This window comes from Dicentrarchus labrax, unplaced genomic scaffold, assembly GCF_905237075.1.
Source record: "Dicentrarchus labrax unplaced genomic scaffold, dlabrax2021, whole genome shotgun sequence".
Taxonomy (NCBI): Eukaryota; Metazoa; Chordata; class Actinopteri; family Moronidae; genus Dicentrarchus; species Dicentrarchus labrax.
In genome coordinates this window covers 28,705,780-28,726,802 of record NW_026136714.1, presented here as the reverse complement: position 1 = coordinate 28,726,802, position 21,023 = coordinate 28,705,780, and the positions used below count along the sequence as shown (strand labels likewise).

Genomic DNA, 21,023 nt, shown 5'->3' with positions numbered 1-21,023 from the left:
TTGTGGCCATTTTTCTGATGTACTCTTGGATTTTTGATGTTTCATCCTGGATAGTGGCCTTGATGCTCACTAGTCCTCGGCCTCCCTCTTTCCGCTTAGCGTACAGTCTCAGGGTGCTGGATTTGGGGTGAAACCCTCCGTGCATGGTGAGGAGCTTAATATATATATATATATATATATATATATACATCTACATATATGCACTGGTATGTATCAGCCCAACAAATTAATTAAATTTAAATTTTAATTTTAGGGTTTTTTTTATAACATTATTTACAGAGACCCAACAGTACCACCATGAGCAAGCACTTGGCGACGGGGGCAAGGAAAAACTGCCTAGGTGGGTGGTCGTCTGCCTCGACCAGTTGGGGTGAGAGAGAGAGAGAGGCAGAGAGAGACAGACAGACAGAGGTGCAAAGCAACAACAGTAGCAACAACTACGCTAATAGAAGTGACTGATGATGATGAACACGAAGATGATGACGATGATGACAACAACAATGGGGGACAAAGAGTAGCGACGAGAAAGCACAAGAACTCCGGGGGAAGAAGTAAAGTTAGTAACATGCATTAATGGGACATGTGTGCAGAAAGAGAGAGGAAGAGAGGAGCTCAGTGCATTATGAGAAATCCCCTGATAGTCTAGGCCTATAGCAGCATAACTAAGGAATGGTTCGGGACTCACCTGATCCAGCCCTAACTATAAGCTTTATCAAAGAGGAACGTCTTAAGCCTACTCTTAAATGTGGAGAGGGTGTCTGCCTCCCGAACCACAACTGGAAGCTGGTTCCACAGGAGAGGAGCTTGGTAACTGAAGGCTCTGGCTCCTGTTCTACTTTTAGAGACTATAGGAACCACAAGTAGCCCAGCATTCAGAGAACGTAGTGTTCTAGTGGGGTAATAGGGTGCTATGAGTTCTTTAAGATATGACGGGCCTGACCATGAAGAGCTTTATGGGTGAGGAGGAGGATTTTAAATTCTATTCTAAATTTTACAGGGAGCCAGTGCAGAGATGCTAGTACAGGAGAGAACTGATCACACCAACACAAAGACTGTGCGACAACCGAAAGGGCAATTTATGCATTTAACAGTATGAAAGCGACGCTGGATGAAAGAGACGCTCATAAAAGGTTTAATTTCACTCTCCCACATATTAGCTGCATGGATGAGGGAAAGTGCTACCACTTTACAAAGTGAAATAAAGACAGTTAATAATGTGAGGTTTAAAATAGCAGCAGAACTGATGGATAACAGGGGCTGGTCACTGAATGAGGACACTTTCCAGAGTGGTCAAGTGAGCATGTGAATTTGTCCTTTAGAGAAAAAAGTAATCTAATTTCTCGGCATCCTTTGAGGAAGCACTGGCAGCTACAGGGGTGTTCGTTAAACAACACTGGTGGCTGCTAAAGAGGTTATCGTAAATGATGCTAGCATCAGAACTGGAGAGTATTTCTTCAATTGAAGAGCAAAGCACTTCTGCAAAAACACTGATGGTTTTTCTCCATGGAATGTTTGCGAAAAGCAAGTTTTTTTTTAAATATGATATGTAAGATTTCCTATTGACACACTAATGCAGAGGATAGAAAATATCCGGCAAATGTTTTCGTGAAGCGACTAAAACCAGTAGCAGTTTCAAGGTATTGTAATATTGTAGATGTTACATTTTTGAGACGTCCTTTATAGCACATCTAGAGTACACTGAGCAACTATTTATCCTTGACTTATGCACAGATCTGGTGATCAGTTTGTGTGTTTCACCATTTAGCACCACCGCCATTACTGCAGTGGCAAGTTGTAATGACTCTGTTGACAGTGACAGCAGCGTGGGTTACTAAAGAAGGTACCCTGTATGGATGGCAATCTTAGTGTTATTCAGGTTTTACATATCAGTTTGACATTTGTCACAACAATAGCCAGAAACAGAGAAAAAAACGAGTTACTGTCAAGATAATTAATTAATGGCCTGGCATCCGACCATATTGGCCTTCTGCATGCATAGGGAATCTATGTACAGTTCCCCTCAATTCAATTCAATTTTATTTTATTTGTATAGCGTCAAATCATAATAGAAGTTATCTCAGGACACTTTTCAAAATGGAGCAGGTCTAGACCTATCCTTATAAAATTAATAAAAGAGCTCATGTTCCCACCATGAGCAAGCACTTGGCGACATCAGCAAGGAAGGATGATGATGAACATGAAGAAGAAGATGATGACGATGACGACAACAATGATGGGGGACAATGAGCAGTGACTATAGTAATAATAGTATCTGTAGTAATAATAATAGTAATTAAAGCTACAAGCAGCATTGGGCGGGACCTCGCCACCAACCTACGTCGGGGCCTGCACGGTGGTCGCCCACCGCAGCCACGCCACGCCACGTCACCCCGCGTTACCCCACACCCAAGCCCTCATCGCCAGAAGCTGAGGGAGACCACTCTACGTTGTCACACGTTTTAGACACTGTGCAAAAGTCTTACGCTTTCATAGCGAGATTCTTCACTGCAAAACGTGGAAATTCAGCGCGACGCCACGGACACGCCATTTCACACACAGTAAATATTTGATTAACTTTTGATCACCAATGTGTCTAGATTGCAGTGATCAAATTTGAAGTCAATCCGATAAAATCTGTAGGAGGAGTGAGTTCAAATTGAAGCCCTGAAATGCCGGAAATGGCATCACAGTTTGACATTCGATTCAAAATGGCGAACTTTAACGGAAAGCCACGGTCACAAATCGCAAAACTTTTAATCCGCAAATTTTTTTAAGTGTAACGTCCAATTTTGAAGTAGATCCAATATGTCCCCTATGAGGAGTTCGTTAAAATACAAGGCGAAAAATTCACAGACAGTGATCACAGAATTCAAAATGGCCAACTTTGATGGCACACAATGGACACGCCCTTTGACATACAGTCACAAATCGCACAGCGTTCAATCAGCACTATTTTCTGACTGTACTGACCAATTTAAAGGAGATCACATAAATTCCCTAGGAGGAGTTCTTTCAAATACATGGCAAAAATCTGCCGAAAGCGAGGCACCCGGTTGGCTCGGTTGGTGGAGCTGGCGGCCCATGTGCCGGGGCTGAGTCCTTGCTGCAGCGGCCCGGGGTTCGGGTCCGACCTGCGGCCCTTTGCTGCGTGTCGTCCCCTCTCTCTGTCCCCCTTTCCTGTCTATCTTCAGCTGTCTCTATCATAAAGGCAATAAAAGCCCCCCCAAAAAAAAAATAATTGCCGAAAGTGAAAATCAAAATCAAAATGGCCCCCGAAAGTGAAAATCAAAATCAAAATGGCCCCCGAAAGTGAAAATGGAAATCAAAATGACCGACTTTCTGTGGGGTTTAGGGTATGGGTCCAAGAGCCTTTTTTGTATGTCCTAACTTGCTTTATGCTTCTATGAACCTGAGAGCTGTGTTGTTGGGAGCAATATGCTCCTGGTAGGATCTCCTAAGGCAAAGTGGTCTCAGGTGAGGGGCCAGACTAAGAATGGTTCACAGACCCCATGGAAGTACATAAAAGATGTAAAGAGACCCAGCCCGGAGGAACAAGTGAATTTCCGCATTGTGGGATTAATAAAGTTATCTATCTATCTATCTATCTATCTATCTATCTATCTATCTATCTATCTATCTATCTATCTATCTTCATCTCGCGGGCCCACCACTCACAGGAGAAACCATTGGGGTTGGGTGCAATGCCAAATGGGTGGCAGTAAAGGCAGGGGGCCTAGACAGACCAGACCCGGGCAGCAAAAGCTGGCTTTGGGGCCGTGGAATGTCACTTCACTGGGGGGGAAGGAGCCGGAACTGGTGCGGGACGTGGGGTTGGACTTAACATTAACTGGTGTGGGGATACTAACTAGCCCCCGGCTGAGCACCGCTACGTTGGAGTTCACCCCGGTGGACAAGGGTCGCCTGCCTACGCCTACGATCTGTTGGGGGGGGACTATGACTGTTGTTTGTGCTTATGCACCAAACAGCAGTGCAGAATATTCGGCCTTCTTGGAGACCTTGAATGAAGTCCTGTATAGGGCTCCAGTAGGGGACTCCATCGTTCTTCAATGCACATGTGGGCAATGATGGAGATACTTGGAGGGGCGTGATTGGGAGGAACGGCCTCCCCAATTTGAACCAGAACGGTGTTTTGTTACTGGACTTATGTGCTAGTCATGGATTGTCCATAACAAACACCATGTCCGTACATAGGGATGCTCATAAGTGTACGTGGTACCAGAGCACCTTAGACCAAAGGTCTATGATCAATTTTGTGATCGTATCATCAGACCTGAGGCCGCATGAATTGGACACTCGGGTAAGGAAGGACTGAAGATTCCTAAGATGGCGCCCCTGTGTTTGGCTGACCGTCTCCCTCTGCTGAAAGTGCACGTTTTCCTGTATCTGCTGTTTGTTGTACGGAGTGTGCACCCTGCAGGTGTATGATCGCCTGACACTTCTTAATATTCGTGAATCTCTGGAAAAACTGCCAATTTGCGGCTTTGCTGGACACCAAAGACGCTTCCGCCTTCCTGGGTCTATACCGCTACATCTACGGCGTCTTTCCTGCTGGTTACCTCGTAACAGTCGCCCAGAAAAGCGGGAAGCGAGGGGAGTCCTCATTAAACTGAAAATGTCTCTGGCTTCCTCCCTCCACGATCCCGTCGTCTACCAGCTGGATCCTTCACAGACTACAGTGGCTACGATTTGCGTAGTTCCACGGAGTACAGATATCGGTGGCTCCGGCCGGTTCTTCAGGACACCGGGGCACTGCTCCCTGTTGTCGGCCAGTGCGGATCTCCCAGCGGGGCTGTGTGCCGGGAAATCTTCGCCGCTCAGTCGCTTCTCTGCCAGACGACCGATGCTCAGTTCACACGGCCCTGATAAATACCAGATCTCTTACAAATAAGACATTTATTTTAAATGACTTTTTACAACACATGATCTGGATTTCCTCCTGTTGACAGAGACCTGGTTGAAACCAGGTGAGAACAGCGCCTTCGGAGCTCCTCCCTCCCGGCTGTTCCTTCTTCAGCACCCCCGAGCTGCCGGTCGCGGGGCGGTCTGGCCGCTATATTTAAGGAGAGCTTCAGATGCCGGATGATAACCGCTAATAATTACTCCAGCGAATGCAGCTGCTCGTGATCGACTTTACCTGCCCTGTGCTGTGTGCCAAGTTTATGCCCACCCAGATTTAATAAGGACTTTCTCCAAGAGTTCTCTGAGTTTTGTCTGAGTTTATCCCAAAGTTTGATAAACTGTTGATCTGTGGAGACTTTAATATTCATGTTTGTTGTGCAGCAAATCAACTGGCCAATGAATTCAAAGGCCTTCAGGTTCTTTTGATCTCATTCAATCTGTTAATGCACCAACACATGAGCATGGGCACACTCTGACCTTGTCATTTCTCATGGGCTTTCAGTTTCCCTCAGAGAAATAATCGACACTGCTATCTCGGATCACCTCCCTGTTGTTTTCGACTTTGCTGCCCCCCACCTGCCAATAAGCCAGTTTCCCCAGCTCAGACGCCGCATCTTACCCATCAACGGCGAGGAGTTTGCTGCTGCCTTCAGAAACTCTCAGCTGCTTGATGACTGTGGGCTGGTTCCTCCACTTTGTCCGGACAGCCTACTCTCCACTTCTATTCAACATGTTCTGCGATTCTGACTCTGTTGCCCCTTTTCAGCATAAAACTACCAAAACCAAGTCAGATCCCTGGTTAAATGATCACACCCGTCTGCTCAGACAACAATGCAGACAGGCTGAACGGCGGTGGAAAAGGATAAACTACATGTATCCCTGGGCTGGTTAAGGGACAGTTTGGCGCCTATCAGAGACTCTAAAGGAAGCCAAGTCAAAATATTTGTCTTCCATTATAGCTAACAGCTCTCATCATCCAAGACTGCTATTTAATACTATTGATTCTGTCGTTAATCCACGCCCTACTGTCCTGTCGATGCCCCACTGCAACCTGTGAAGAGTTTGTGTTTTTTCACTGATAAAGTGGCATCTGTCAGGCAGAATATCTGTAATATGAATATGTCTCTTGATGATGTCTGTGCTCCTCCGGCACAGACTGCTGCCTCGACGGTTTGAGACCATTTCTCTGTCTTCTTTACTAAGGTGGTTAGTGGCAGAAACCCACAAACTGTCCCTTAGATATTATTCCAGCCAAGTTTTGAAGGAGGTTCTGAGTTCTGTTGGGTCAAGTCTGCTTGTTTTTATAAACACTTGTCTTAGCTCAGGGTCTGTTCCAGCTGCCTTCAAACACGCTATGGTTAGGCCCCTCCTAAAACGCATCTTGACCCCTCGTGCTCTCCAATTTTAGACCTGTCTCCCACTTGCCTTTTCTTTCCAAGGTTTAGAAAAAGTTGTTTTTATTCAATTACAGACATTTTTGGAGATCAATTCTATTCTGATAAATTTCAGTCTGGTTTTAGATCCCGACATAGCACCGAGTCAGCACTGTTAAGGTGCACAATGATATGCCTTGTCTGTGGATGCTGGGAATCCTGCGTGCTTGTGCTGCGGACCTCACAGCAGCCTTTGATACAGTCGACCATGCAGTCCTTGTATCTCGCTTAGAGCACACGTTGGCATCCGTGGCACCGCTCTCCAGTGGTTTAGGTCATACCTGGCAAACAGGAGTTTCTCTGTCTCAATGGTGACCACTGCTCCTCAAATGCATGCTGCCCTGTGGGGTGCCACAGGGATCATTCTCGGCCCTATTCTGTTTTCATTGTATATGCTACCTCTGGGATCAATTATAAAAAACACAACCTGTCTTTTCACTTTTATGCCGATGATTTGCAGATATATTTGCCCATGACACCAAACGAAAACACTGCACTTACTAAACTGCTGGACTGCATCACAGATAAAAACAGTGGCGTCACAGAACTTTTGCACCTAAATGACACAAAACTGAATGCATTTTGTTTGGTTCACCAGCTAAGTCGAATGCTCTCACCACAAATTCTGGCACTCTGGCCCCTCTTTTAAATCACATGTCAAAAATCTTGGGGTAACATTTGATACTGGGCTCAAATTTGACAAACAGATTAGCTCGGTTGTCAGTACGAGCTTTTTCAGCTCCGTCTTTTGGCCAAAGTGAAGTCTTTTCTCAGTCGGCAGGATCTTGAGAAGGCAATCCATGCTTTTATCAGCCAAGACTGGACTACGTAATGCCCTTACGTGGCCTCAGTCAGTCCTCAATTTCTGCTCCAACTTGTGCAGAACGCTGCAGCCCGATTTTTAACTAACACGTCCAGACGCAACATATTACCTGTGCTGTCGTCCCCACTGGCTTCCAGTCCGTTTTAGAATGATTTTAAACTTTTGTTGTTTGTTTTTAACACCATTAACGGCTGGCCCCCTCTTACTTGTCAGAGATTTTAACTTTTCGCAATTGTGGCAGAGCCTTGCGCTCTTCAGGTCAGCTTCGTTAGAAGTCCCTAGGTCCAGACTAAACAGTGGGGCATCGTTCTTTCTGTCGCTGCTCTAGACTGTGGAACAAACTGCCCCGACATTCGTACCACTACGATCTCGGCCTTTTAAATCGAAGCTAAGACCCACTTTTTAGATTAGCTTTAATTCTGAATAGGACAGTACTGTCTCTTAGGTGTACTCTTTTATCTGCTCCTTTCGTGCATTTCGGAAGGCTTTAATACCCTGCAGTGCTGCAGCACTTAAATGTATTGTATGTTATATATGTGTTATGTACTGTTTCATGGCTCTGTGAAAGCACTTGGGTACCTTGCTATTGTAAAGGGCTATACAAATAAACTTGATTTGATTTTGATTGATAAAAAGAGGGGCGGAGCTGTCAACTGATCACCATCTGGTGGTGAGTTGGGTTAGGTGGCGGGGGAAGCCACTGGACAGACCTGGTAAACCCAAACGTGTAGTACGGGTGAACTGGGAATGTCTGGAGGAGGCCCCTGTCCGGGAGACCTTCAACTCCCACCTCAGGGAGCTTCTCCTGCATTCCTGTGGAGGCGGGGGACATCGAACCGGAGTGGTTGGTGTTCAAAGCCTCTATTGCTGAAGCTGCGGCTGTGAGCTGTGGTCTTAAGGTCATGGGTGCCTCAAGGGGCGGTAACCCTCGAACATGGTGGTGGACACCGGTGGTTAGGGAAGCCGTCAGACTGAAGAAGGAGGCCTTCCGGGATATGTTATTGCAGGGTACCGACAGGCCCGAAGGACTGCAGCCGCAGGTGTGAGGGAAGCAAAACAGCGGGTGTGGGAGGAGTTCGGAGAAGTCATGGAGAAGGACTTTCAGATGGCACCCAGGTGCTTCTGGAAAACCATCCGACACCTCAGGAGGGGGAAGCGGGGAACCATTCAAGCTGTGTACAGCGGGGATGGGACACTGCTGACCTCAACTGAGGAGGTAATTGGGCGGTGGAAGAACTTTGGGGAACTCCTGAGCCCCACTAGACCAACAAACCCGCCCTCTGTGATAGAGGCAGGGCTGGAGTGTGATGGGGGATCTGCATCAATTTCCCTGCAGGAAGTCACTGAGGTAGTCAAACAACTCCACAGTGGCAAAGCCCCGGGGATTGATGAGATTCGCCCACAAATGCTGAAGGCTCTGGGTGTTGGAGCTGTCTTGGTTGACACGCCTTTTCGACACTGCGTGGAAGTTAGGGACAGCGCCGAAGAAGTGGCGGACTGGGGTGGTGGTTCCCCTATTTAAAAAGGGGGACCAGAGAGTGTGTGCAAACTACAGAGGCATCACACTACTCAGCCTCCCTGGGAAAGTTTACTCTAATGTGCTGGAAAGGAGGGTCCGGTTTATTGTCGAACCTCTGATTGAAGAGGAACAGTATGGGTTCCGTCCTGGTGTTGAATTTCCCTCGGGATAAATAAAGTATCTATCTATCTCTATCTGATTGTGGAACAAACTCTTCACTCTCGCAGGTGTTCTGGAAGGGGCCTGGGATAATGCTCATCCGGTCTACATGTGCTTTGTGGATTTGGAGAAGGCATATGACCGGGTTCCCCAGGATATCCTGTGGGAAGTGCTGCGGGAGTATGGGGTGAGGGGGCCACTTCTCAGGGCCATCCAATCCCTGTATTTCCAAAGCGAGAGTTGTGTCCGGATTCTTGGTCGTAAGTTGGACTCGTTTCCAGTGGGTGTTGGCCTCCGCCAGGGCTGCAGGATATCGAGGCGTAGTCATGGGGGGGAGGGGTTGCAGTTTGGTGGGCTGAGGATTGCAGCGTTGCTTTTTGCAGATGATGTGGTCCTGATGGCATCATCGGCCTGTGACCTTCAGCATTCACTGGATCGGTTCGCAGCTGAGTGTCAAGCGGCTGGGATGAGGATCAGCACCTCTAAATCGGAGGCCATGGTTCTAAGCAGGAAACCAGTGGATTGTCTACTCCGGATAGGGAGTGAGTCCTTACCCCAAATGAAGGAGTTCAAGTACCTTGGGGTTTTGTTCACGAGTGAGGGTAGAATGGAGCAGGAGATTGGCCGGAGAATTGTGGCAGCAGGGGCAGTTTTGCAATCCCTTTATAAAACAGTTGTCACAAAAAGAGCGACGGGTCGATCTTTGTTCCTACCCTCACCTATGGTCATGAGAGATGGGTCATGACAGAAAGAACAAGATCCCGGGTACAAGCGGCCGAAATGGGGTTCCTCAGGAGGGTGGCCGGCATCTCCCTTAGGGATAGGGTGAGAAGCTCGGACATCTGCAAGGGACTCGGGAGTTAAGCCGCTTCTCCTTTGTGTCGAAAGGAGCCAGCTTAGATGGTTCGGGCATCTGATGAGGATGCCTCCAGGGTGCCTCCCGAGGGAGCTGTTCCTGGCACATCCAGCTGGGAGGAGGCCACGGGCAGACCAAGGACCAGGTGGAGAGATTATATCTCAACACTGGCCTGGGAACGCCCCGGGATCCCCCAGTCAGAGTTGGCCGATGTGGCCAGGGAAAGGGAAGTTTGGGGTCCCCTGCTGGACTTGCCACCCCCGCGACCCGATACCGGTTAAGCGGATGGAGATGATGATGATGATGATAACAAATGTTCAACGAGAAATTCCAAAATGTTGTAAACATTGCAGAGTTCCCAAGAGACTGTAGGATCCCAGGCAAGAGCTGAACCCACTAAAGAACTTTGTCTATCAGCTAAAACTAAAATTATTTAGAAATAATCAGGATCAGACCAAAACTCTCTGTACTGTACAAGTATTTTTAGAGAAGGTGTTGCTTAAATAAAATACTGGTAAACAAAAAATCAAACAAGTGAGATAAAAACAAAGCTAAATTTGGGAAAACTATAACTATGACTTCGCTATTATTTCACATAATTGACATACATGCACCAATCCTCTTGCCACATTTGGGACAAAAGGGGTCAGACTTACTGACTGAAATGTGAAATAAACTCATTGCTCTTTGGTCCTCACACTAGGAGTAGTCCTAACCGGATTTCAGCCAGAGAGGACTGGGATAACAACACTGAAGGTCAGAGTTTGTTTTCCACAACAACAGCCACTCTCGCCTTTACAATGATCCCAGTGGAAAGCACACACTGACACGCAGAAACAATTGGCAGGGTTTTGTCAATCAAGCTGGAGGAATCAACTATTCATGCTGCTTTTGTTCAATTGGCTTCAGACTAAACAATCACCACACTTTCAGCTCCAACATTGTCAGAGGGAAACGCTTACAGTGCAGCCCTATCAGCTAGCTGTCTCTCCCTCAGTCTCTCTACTAGAGTACTCTCTACTCTACACTGTCTGAACCTGGACTGGGAGCTAGAAGGACAGGGGGTGTTTAAACACTACTAGCGGGGGACCCAGCGGGGAATCCTGCCAGGGAGTGGGGCCGGAATGAGTGACCAGAACCGGAGTGGGCGGACAACCAGATGCCAGCTGATTTAGAAGTGCTCAGACCAAGACTCTGACTCTGGGGATGAAGACACAGTGGGTTCAGGCAGAGACAGGAGAGGCATAAAACAGAGGAAGAGGAGCGAGTGTGTAGCAAGTTAATTTGAAAATAACTGATAACGTTATCCATCATCCATCGTATCAATAAGTCTGCCAATACAAGACTGGTGTGATGGTACACTGTTGAAATAAATTAACTAAATGTTCAATCCTCACTGGTTGTTGTGACCCATTCAGAATCATTACTCCTTTTTCTCTTAGTATTTAACAAGTGGCTGTTAAAATATAGATATTTATATAATTAAATTAATATCACAAACATTTGTAGACTAGTTGACTAATGGCTTGAACTAATAACTACTAGTCAACTAGGAAAATCTTTAATCGGGGACAGCCCTACACTCAAAGACAAAACAGAGATACTGCTACTAGGACCAAAATGCAACTATGTAAAACCAGATAATTTAATTCACCTAAAAGAAAAAGGTTGAAACTGATTACATTGAACATTTTAAGTAAAAATGTTTATAAGTTAAAAAAAAAACATTCTTACTAAACATTTGTAGTAAAAGCTGCTAATCAAGAATATGTTTTAACTTACAAAACTGAGTTTGTGCTACTGAAAATGTTTGATGTTATCAGTTTGTTTTGAATTAAAAGAACTTATAGTGTTACAATGAAGAGAGATATATCTTCTAAAAGACCAGATCAAATCCAAGGTTAGGTATAATTTTGGACTCACGCTTTGAGGCACCTATTAACAAAGTGACCAAGACAGCATTCTTCCACCTGAAAAATAAAGCCATTCTCAACAACGCAGGATCCATGCTTTTATTACCAGCAGGCTGGATCATCATAATGCACTTTTTACTGGCTTACCACGACTACACTTAAATACTGAATTTGTCAAAAAAGCTTATTATGTATTATTGTTAATTTAAAAAAATGCATAATACAGAATTTGTTTTCATGGTAGACACTTGTCAAATGCAGGTGTACACTAGTTAATTAAATTAATTGCTACATATTGATTTCTGAAAGAAACTGATTTTTGTTCAGTTTTATAGGTGAAGATAGACATACTCTGCAGTTTGTGTCTCACTCTCTTTTGATTGATTTCCCACTTTCTCTGATTTTCTCTCTTTCCCTTTCTTTTCCCATCCACTATTAGCTCCATCCAGACCAACACACATCCATAAAGACAAAAAAATGTAGAAAAATTTGTATCCCATCTATTATGTGCAGTTTGGCTTTACCGCTTGTCGTGACTGTTTGCAAAAAAGAAAACTTAGAGAATAAGAATCTGGTCGACATAAACAGATATCAAGGATTTAAAACAGTGTGACACATGAACAACAATTCATTTGGCTGTTGTGTTGTCGGTTCTGACTCAGAGATCCTGCATCTGAGCCCAGACGTGATTCTTCAACAGCTCAAGCATATTTTTTTTTTCTTTCTGGAAGGTTACACAAGCAACAAGCAGGAAATATATAGGTGAAGGGCTGTTATCACAACCTGCTGTGAACCTGACCTGCATCTGACCACAAACTATCAACAGGAATATCAGGGCTGGCCATCACCATGCTGATGTCCTCCCAGCTGATAAGAAATGTTGCCATGGGAGTTTCACAGTAAAAGTCAGCTCACACCAAAGCAAGATATTTCCCCAGAGCTTCACCTCTCAACTCAAGGATGTGCTCTGAGGAATGAGCAAAAGATCAGACTTGGATGTGATGTTAGCTCAAAGCAGGAAGTGCGTGTGTGTGTGTGTGTGTGTGTGTGTGTGTGTGTGTGTGTGTGTGCTTACAGACCAATGACTTCTGAGCAGTCATCAAGCTCTGTGTCACTTCCCAAACAGGAAGGTTCATGTCATTAGGTGACGCCTAGTTGCTGACTCACGAAGTTCACACTTGAAGCCAACGTGATACAAGTCACATTATGTGAAAATGATGGCTCAATCCGCTCTTTTTTTAAGATGACAATTGAACATCCCAGGGCACGTACGCCTTAGGCCCTGTAATATGCAAGCGCACACACAAAGATGGGTAAAAACGGGAAAGACTATAAGTCTAGAATTTAGGTACAATTCAGTGTCAGGGTGTGGATAACATGTATTGACACATTAGGGCAGAAAGAATACAGTGCTTGTTTTGATACACTTTATAAGTTGAAACACTGTCCTTCTGAAAGCAGAAATGCATAACATATGCAACTGTTTCAACTAAGGTGTTATTAAGCATCTGAAGCATGACAGTTCACACTAAATACTATGTTAACGGACCTGTACTTGTATAGCACCTTTCTAGTCTTCTGACCACTCAAACCGCTTTTACACTACATGCCACATTCACCCTTTCACACACATTCACACAATGGCTAAGCCCATCGAACAGAAACTGACACATTCATACACCGATGCACAGCATCAGGAGCAATTTGGGGTTCAGTATCAGTATACAATGAATATTAATGACAATAACCCAAGTCTAATAGATGCAGGCACAAGTATCATTACAAAAATGGATGATTATGGGCATTTCTACATCCATTTATGGTTAAATGAGGCTTCCATTCATAATTCCATTATGACTGAGATTTATAAAAGACAAATCAGACATACACACAGCTTTATAAATCTGATGAAAAAAATGCGTATGCATATTTCTGTCTTTACACACATTTAGTCAAATTTTATGCATCTGGCCCCTGCTCTCTTGGAGGTCTTTCTTTGAAAATCAATTCAATTCATTTTTATTTGTATAGCACCAATTCATAACAAGTTATCTCAAGACTCTTTTCAAATGGAGCAGGTCTAGATCGAACTCCTTATAACAGAAACAATCCCTTGTCACTGCTCCACTGATCTCACTCACTGTCTTTGCTTAAACTAAGGTTACACTGTTTTGTTTTTCTCTTGCCAGCAAAATATATCTGTGATCAACTGATGAGCCACACTAACTTGCACTGAGTTGCTGCATTTCTTTCTCTGTCTAAATACTGGAACATATTACTGTCAAAGCAAAACAACAATATAATAATAATAATAGTGTTTACTGTTTTGATTGCACAACACCATCATGTGGATGGAAACACTCTCAGATGCAATAGAAAGCTGTTATGGCGGTTATGGCTGTAATGTACTCTGCCCTGCGGTACACCTCCTAATACCATGCTTAAGTGGCAATGTGGTTACTTTTGCATCCAGAGCACCAAACTCAGAGGATGAAGACGTCACAACTGTGGACACGCTGACTTAAGGGTGAGCTGTGAACAGTGATGTGGGACGGTACAAAAAATATCAGATGATGGAGAGGAGGTTAGAGGGTTGGAGGGTTATGTATTTTGCCTTTTTGTTCTTCATTGCATTGTAAAAAAAAAAGTCCTTTGTGTGCACATAGTTGGATTTATTTTTACTATTTGGAATCCAGGGTGAGGTGACAAAACTGTATGGGCTCAAGCCCCTCAGTGGCCTTGGACATGCTGGTTGTGCCCATTCCACTTGTGTAGCAACAGTCGTAAATATTTTTCTTTAAGCAGCTCTTGGTTTGTTCCATTTACCTTGGAAGTCCTAAGTCAAATGACATCACACCTGAGTTCCAGTACAAGAAGTCAAAAAACTAAGCTCGAGCAAGATTACCCATTAGTCATTGGAGTTGGTGAGGATCTTTCAACTTTCTCAGTTGGAAATCCAACTTCAGGGTGCTAGTGGCTCTATGAAGATGTGCTTAGGCATGGCGGTGCATTGAGTTAACGTCAGCAACATACTCACAATCACAATGCTAATTTCTTGGGGTTTAGCAGGTGTAATGTTTAACATATGCAATTCAATTCAATTCAATTCAATTCAATTTTATTTGTATAGCGCCAATTCATAACAGAAGTTATCTCAGGACACTTTTCAAATAGAGTAGACAACTAGACCGAACTCTTTAAAACATTATTCACCATCTTAGTTTTGCATATTAGCATTCTTTTTTAGCATCATTTTCTAGTGCTCGACTGAAATGAGTATCTGATACAGATAATGTAGTTTTTATGAGTACTAGTATCAAACAAGTAAAATGTGTCAATATCCATACTCGTAAATATAGCATCTTTTATGGAAAAAAAATACACATGTTCTGTAAACAATTATCTTATTTAAGCACCACCCACATCCGGTTTAAGTCCTGCTTATTCAGGGTGCAGATAAGGATACAGATCGTTTAGTTGGAGCAGATACAGATAATAGTGTACTCACTCAAATTGCCAAATTTCATGACAATTAATCCAGTAGTTGTTTAGACATTTCACTAAAAAAAATGTCAACATGCTGACACTAAAGGAAAAATCAAGGGTCGAAATTAAATGTAATGTGGTAGTACAGCATCATTAAAACTGTGTACTATTCATGGTTGTAAACAACTTCAATTATTTTACTTTTTCGAAATGTATTCAGGCCAACTGGGAATTTGAGTCTCACCATATCAACCAGCATCACCCTCTGTGGCTATGCATGGCATCCAAACAAACAGTGCAGATTTTATATTAACAACACAGTGACACCCTGACCGCTTGTGGAAATATTGAGATGAGAGTGAAATGCTTCGTTCTATATTTTTACTGTGATGAAAAATCCTGTTTGAGAACAACACGGCCCTTATAGAGATTCATGAGAGGGCTGGAGCTCTCATAAAATGTGGAAACAGCACAATGTATCTCTGTTCCTCTGTGCTGCCTCCCACAACCACAACACTGAACTCATCCAGTGTTTGAGTCAATCCTCAGTGTTTGTCACAGTCATGCTACAGCAAATGTGGACATGCCAAAAAGACAACAAACATTCCTCAATGCAGCATTTGAAGCATGGCAAGCTCAACATGCAATGGCAGGTCGTACAGTAGTGGATGTAGTGGTGGTTGTAGCTGAAGCCTGATAATATCATACTGGGTTCCACTAGAGTTTAAGTTTCCACTATGGCCTAAATTACACCCTGACAAGATTTAAATTATTGGGGGGGGTTCCCTGATGTAAAGATTCAAAATATCCATGCTAAGATATCATCTACTGGAAGCTTTCTCAGAATTACCCAGATATTTGCCTAGAAATAGTTTCAGCATGTAACTTTAGCATGTAAATTTAGAGGTGCTGGTAGGTCTATTTTTGGAGCCAGGCTAGCTGTTTCCCAAACCCTGCAGCCTTTATGTTAAGCTAGGCCATCCAGGTCCTGACTAAAGCTCCATAATCAGAGAAAAATTTGGATATTTTATGACCTGGGTATTATTCTCATAATTGTGTCCACTCTGACAATCTACATTTTTACTCACCACCTCCATTATACAGCATCAGCAGCATGAGCCTCCAAAAGCTCTCAAAATAAAATGTCAATTTTACATAAATGATTTCAAACATTTGTCTTTGAGGCTTTCATCTAACAAAACTACCTGCCAAAATGTTTATTAGGCAGTAGTTTGGTTGGTTGGCATGTTGCCCTGGAAGTAGATCCCTATGCTGTTAGCAACAATAGCTGATTCAAGGGGCTAATTTCTGGTACTTTCCATATAATTAAGTTTCTTTAGAAGGCTTCAGGAGACCTGCACTGCTTTCCTTGATCGTGACCTTTCCCGAATCTCAACAATTGTGTGGGAAGAGAAAAAGTTACCCACTGAATGGACATCATTTTGAGAATGTTTTCAAACTTGTTGAATCTGTCTCTGGTTTGTTTCCCAAGTTGGTACAATTCATTTGGACAGATCTTACCACAGCAATCGGGTTTGGACCAAAACAACCTCCAAGACCTTTTTGATGAAGTGGTCTCAGTCTGGTTCCAAATGGCGCTTCCTTTGTGCTGAGACAACAATAATGCTGACGCATGAACAAAGGGGATATGACGCCATAGACAGGCGATCGGTGAAACGTAGCATGACCTGAATAAAATGACAGATTTCTCTGAGTTTCCCTCTGTTTTCCCTCCCTTCATCCACCCACTGCACAGAATCCCACAACAAGTCTGCATATAAATCCAAGTGCCTGTCCTCAAGCTGAGGGATGGAAGTAGACGACACAGATGGCTTGGAGAGAACTGTTTTCAAAGGCCTGCTGCAACCTACGCAGCCAGTGCAAACATGGACCCTGTAGCCAAGTAGCCAAGCTTCCCAAGAATGTACCAGCAGTGTGTAGGTAAATAAAGTAAAGTATGACCTTCAACCAGTGCTCATTACAGTGCAAACAGCCACCAACTGAGATAAAAATCAAGAAACAAAAAGAAAGAAGCAGCTGTAAGGTGTACACATTTATTTGAGCGTCATTACAGTCGAGGCAGACAACCTCCTACCTAGAGCCAGGGTCTGTCCGAGGTTTCTGCCTCTCAAAAGTAAGTTTTTCCTTGCCACCGTCACCAAGTGCTTGCTCATGGTTGGGTCTATGTAAATAATTTTATAAGGAGTACAGTCTAGACCGGCTCTGTTTGAAAAGTGTCCTGAAATAACTTTTGTTATTATATTGGTGCTATACAAATAAAATTTTAATTGAAATTTAAATTGAAAACTACCACAAATCAGAATTTTATCCGATAACGTCTGGAAAGTCTGGAAGAGCTACAGAATTAAATAATTGAATCCCCATTCAAATTAGCTGAGGGTTAAACTGGAGCCGGCTCAGCTGGCAGAAGTTTCTGGTGCATTCATCCATACCTTGAGTTTGACAGTCTTCCCTCAGAGTACCAACGTTGAAGTGCAATAGCAGTAAAAACTCCTTTGTACCTTGTGCAATAACCCTGCTTATTTTGCACATGTAATTTTACATTTTTGCATCTTGTTTGCACGTGTAATTTTAGCATCCAATTTTAGCATCTAGCACATGATTCTTTTTGCATTGTTGTCGTATTATGGTTTACTGTAAATTGTATGTACAGGAATAATTTTTATGTTTTGGCACTTTTTTTTATTTTACTCTTTTTTTATATTTGCGCCCCTGGCTGTAAATCAAGTTTCCCATCTGAGATAATAAAATGACTGATCTGAACTGAACTGAACTATATCCAGTTTTCTTTACACATTAATGGAGCTAACTGGCTAAATTTGATAGCAGCAGTTAAGCTCGCTAAGTTAAGAGAGGCAGGGGTTAGGTGATATGCTGAAAGGTGAAAAGGGAGAGATAACACCACTATCATAAAAAGTGCCAATATGATATAAAAACTCTTTGAAACACTTTTGAAACTGAGCATTTTGATCTAAAAATGTAAAACTTTTACCTAATAAAAATTAAATTGTTAATTTATATATATGTATACAATGTATTCATATGATTATTTCATAATGTCTATTTTATTAATTTAATATTGACTTTACTAGGGTTCCATATTTTTCCACTACTTGAAAAATATTATTTTACTGTAATGAAACATACTTCCTGAAGAAGATTACATTTGTAAGATGTAAAAAAGAAGAAAGAAACCCTATAGCCTGTACTGGATGTGTTAAACATTGAGGGCAAGTAACAGGACACTTCTCTGACACAATGTCTTTGAACACGTCTAGAAAGGCAGGACGCTGAGCAAATGTCTTTCTATTTCAGAACAATGCAGAGCTAAACACAATTGCTATACAGCAGATTCACCTGCTTAAAACCACAGTTCATCTAAGACACAATCATATACAGGAGACACAATAATAATTATAACACATAACGTCACTGCTGCAATGGTTGTGAGACACTCACATAAAGCAACACAGAACTGCACAGGTGACAAAGTCGTGGTTTCTCAGTTCAGTGTCACACATTGCTTTTTCACCTACTTGCTTTTGAGTGAGTAAAAATCACTTCCTCTTGGTAAATACACAATCCATTAAATGTATGCATTTACTGTCAGAAATGCAATGTTAAATCTGCAGTAGGTAACTTTTATAAAATAACTTTTTGTCAAATTTGCTGAAGTAGTCCATGAGACTGACAATCGGTGAAAAAATCTAGTTCCTCTGGATACATATGGATATAGTGAAAGTTTCAGCAAATATGACAAAATGTTTTATAATTTTGTAATGCTTTAACATAATGAGTTGAAAAAAGTAGATGAATCTGTCAATACTTACTCCATTGATTTAATAAGCTATTCATATGCATCTTTTGGATGATGGAACACACCCAGATGGCTCTGTGCAGAAACTGAGAAGAAACCACATACATGCAACAGCAAATGAGCAGAAGCAGACACAGGACTTTTCACAAAAACAGCACATGTTGGCTCTCAAAGCAACACTGACCTGACTGGTGGAAATGAATTTCAGACAATCAGACAAAACATTTTTAAACTAAGTAACAGATTAATGACAGTAATAATATTTTAGACAAAACACTGGACTGTGGTCCCCTATTGAGCTACTATATTACATTGCCCCATGTTTACTATTTGTCACATTTAGGAAGATCTATTAGCAGAAATCAAATTTAATATCCACAGGTATGTTTTCATCACCTGAAAAGAAGAATTGTTGTGTATTGTTGTGTGTATGTTTTTATCTACAGATGTTGTGGGTCGTCTTCTGTGGAGTCTGCCATGTTTAACCGCCATGTTTCTACAGTAGCCCAGAACAGCCATTGTAGTTTCTCCCTTCTGCTTGGAAGGGTGAGTGAGTTGCAATCTGCTACTTTAACGCTAGATCCCACTAAATCCTACACACTGAACTAGGTCTGGGTATTGTTAAGAACCTCACGATTCGATTCGATTTTGATTCTTTAGGTCACAATTCGATTCAATATCGATTCAATTCAATATTGATTTAAGTGCTTCGATATCGATTCAGTAATAAGTAGAATTACACAAATCATTAGAGTACCTGTTGATAATTGTCAAAATAATTGCCGACTTCAATGACTCCAAAACCTCTGTCTTTACCGCTGTGTACAGCTTCACAAAGGTGTTGCTTACCACGCCCCCAATGGCCAGGGGCTTGAATCGATTCAGAGGATTTAATGAATCGATATTGAATTGGGAAAAAATATATTGCAATGCATTGATGAATCGATATTTTTACCCACCCCAACACTGAACCATTAATTGATTGTTTTGGGCTGCTTGGGTGCTTGGGACTGTTGAATACTGCAGCTCTAAAGGACCAGTGTGTAGGATTTAGTGGCACCTAGTGCTGAAGTTGCAGATTGCAACCAACTGAATATAGCTCAGCTTTCTGAGTGTGGAGAAACTAAGGTGGCTGCATTACTCTTGCATGGTACAAGGCTTCAACATGGTGGACTCTGTAGAAGAGAACCCACTCCTTCTGTAGATAAAACACAATGATTGTTATATTCAGGTGATTATACACTAAAGAAAATGTACCTATAAATATGATGTACCATTTCTGACAATAGATCCTAGTAAATGTTAAACATTGGATGTTTAATGATCTACACTAGACTTGAACTCAGAGCCCTTTTAAAGGATAGGGCCTTTACGTGAGTTTTAGTGCTGCATCACCAAACTAACTTATAACTAGGTAATACAATTTCCACAAAGTAATATCAATACAAACAATCTTCTGGAGCTAGGTTTGTCATTTTGAAATATAAGCTTTTTTGCCTTTCTCAGCTGGTAACTCTACAGATTTAGGTGTCCCAGTCCCTAGGTCGGGATCCACTGCAAGGTGCAACTATTAGTCAAAATTAAGTTTGCACTTACTCTTTAATCTTTTGTATCTGGGGTTGTTCCTGTAATAACTCTAAGAGTTTTTGGTGTACATTCAGTTTGTTGTCATGTTGTTAATACAACGACTGTCTGTGGAATAATATCAACAGACGTTGCTCTCATATAAAAACCTCCTACAGCTTTCTATAAAGCAAGCTTTATGGTTCTGTAGTTTAAAACTTTCAACAAACACATAAGACAACAAAGAGCAGTGAACAATCTAACTCACATAGATTCAGTCCCAGAGTCGGTGAAAAGGCAGTTCGAGGTTATATTCTCGGTGAGGTGTCGTGCATCATAGTTCCGCTCTTGTGTGTTGTCTGTGCAGGAAGTCCCGGTTGTTTTAACACTTTTCTCCTCTCACTGTGTCTTTTGCAAGCGGTGTGTTCAGTTTCCCGCAGCTCTGCTCGCTGTGGCCGCGGTACTCAGACAGCCTCGCTGATGCAAATGCATGTTTTATGTGTTGTCTTAGAT

At 42.7% G+C, this 21,023-nt stretch overlaps 1 protein-coding gene across 2 annotated transcripts in view; it reads right to left on the bottom strand.

Annotated features, from left to right (window-relative positions):
* zgc:162952 (PKc_LIMK_like_unk domain-containing protein) overlaps positions 1 to 21,023 on the bottom strand; it is a 45,208-nt gene extending 24,185 nt beyond the window's left edge. The window contains exons 1-2 of one of the 2 annotated variants that reach the window (XM_051422370.1): positions 20,779 to 21,023; positions 18,961 to 19,033 (exon numbers count right to left, since the gene is read on the bottom strand). In XM_051422370.1, coding sequence (XP_051278330.1) covers positions 18,961 to 18,991 — 31 coding nt within the window. In that variant the 5' untranslated portion in view covers positions 18,992 to 19,033; positions 20,779 to 21,023. The remainder of the gene's footprint in view (positions 1 to 18,960; positions 19,034 to 20,778) is intronic. The other variant, XM_051422371.1, reaches the window with a different exon arrangement.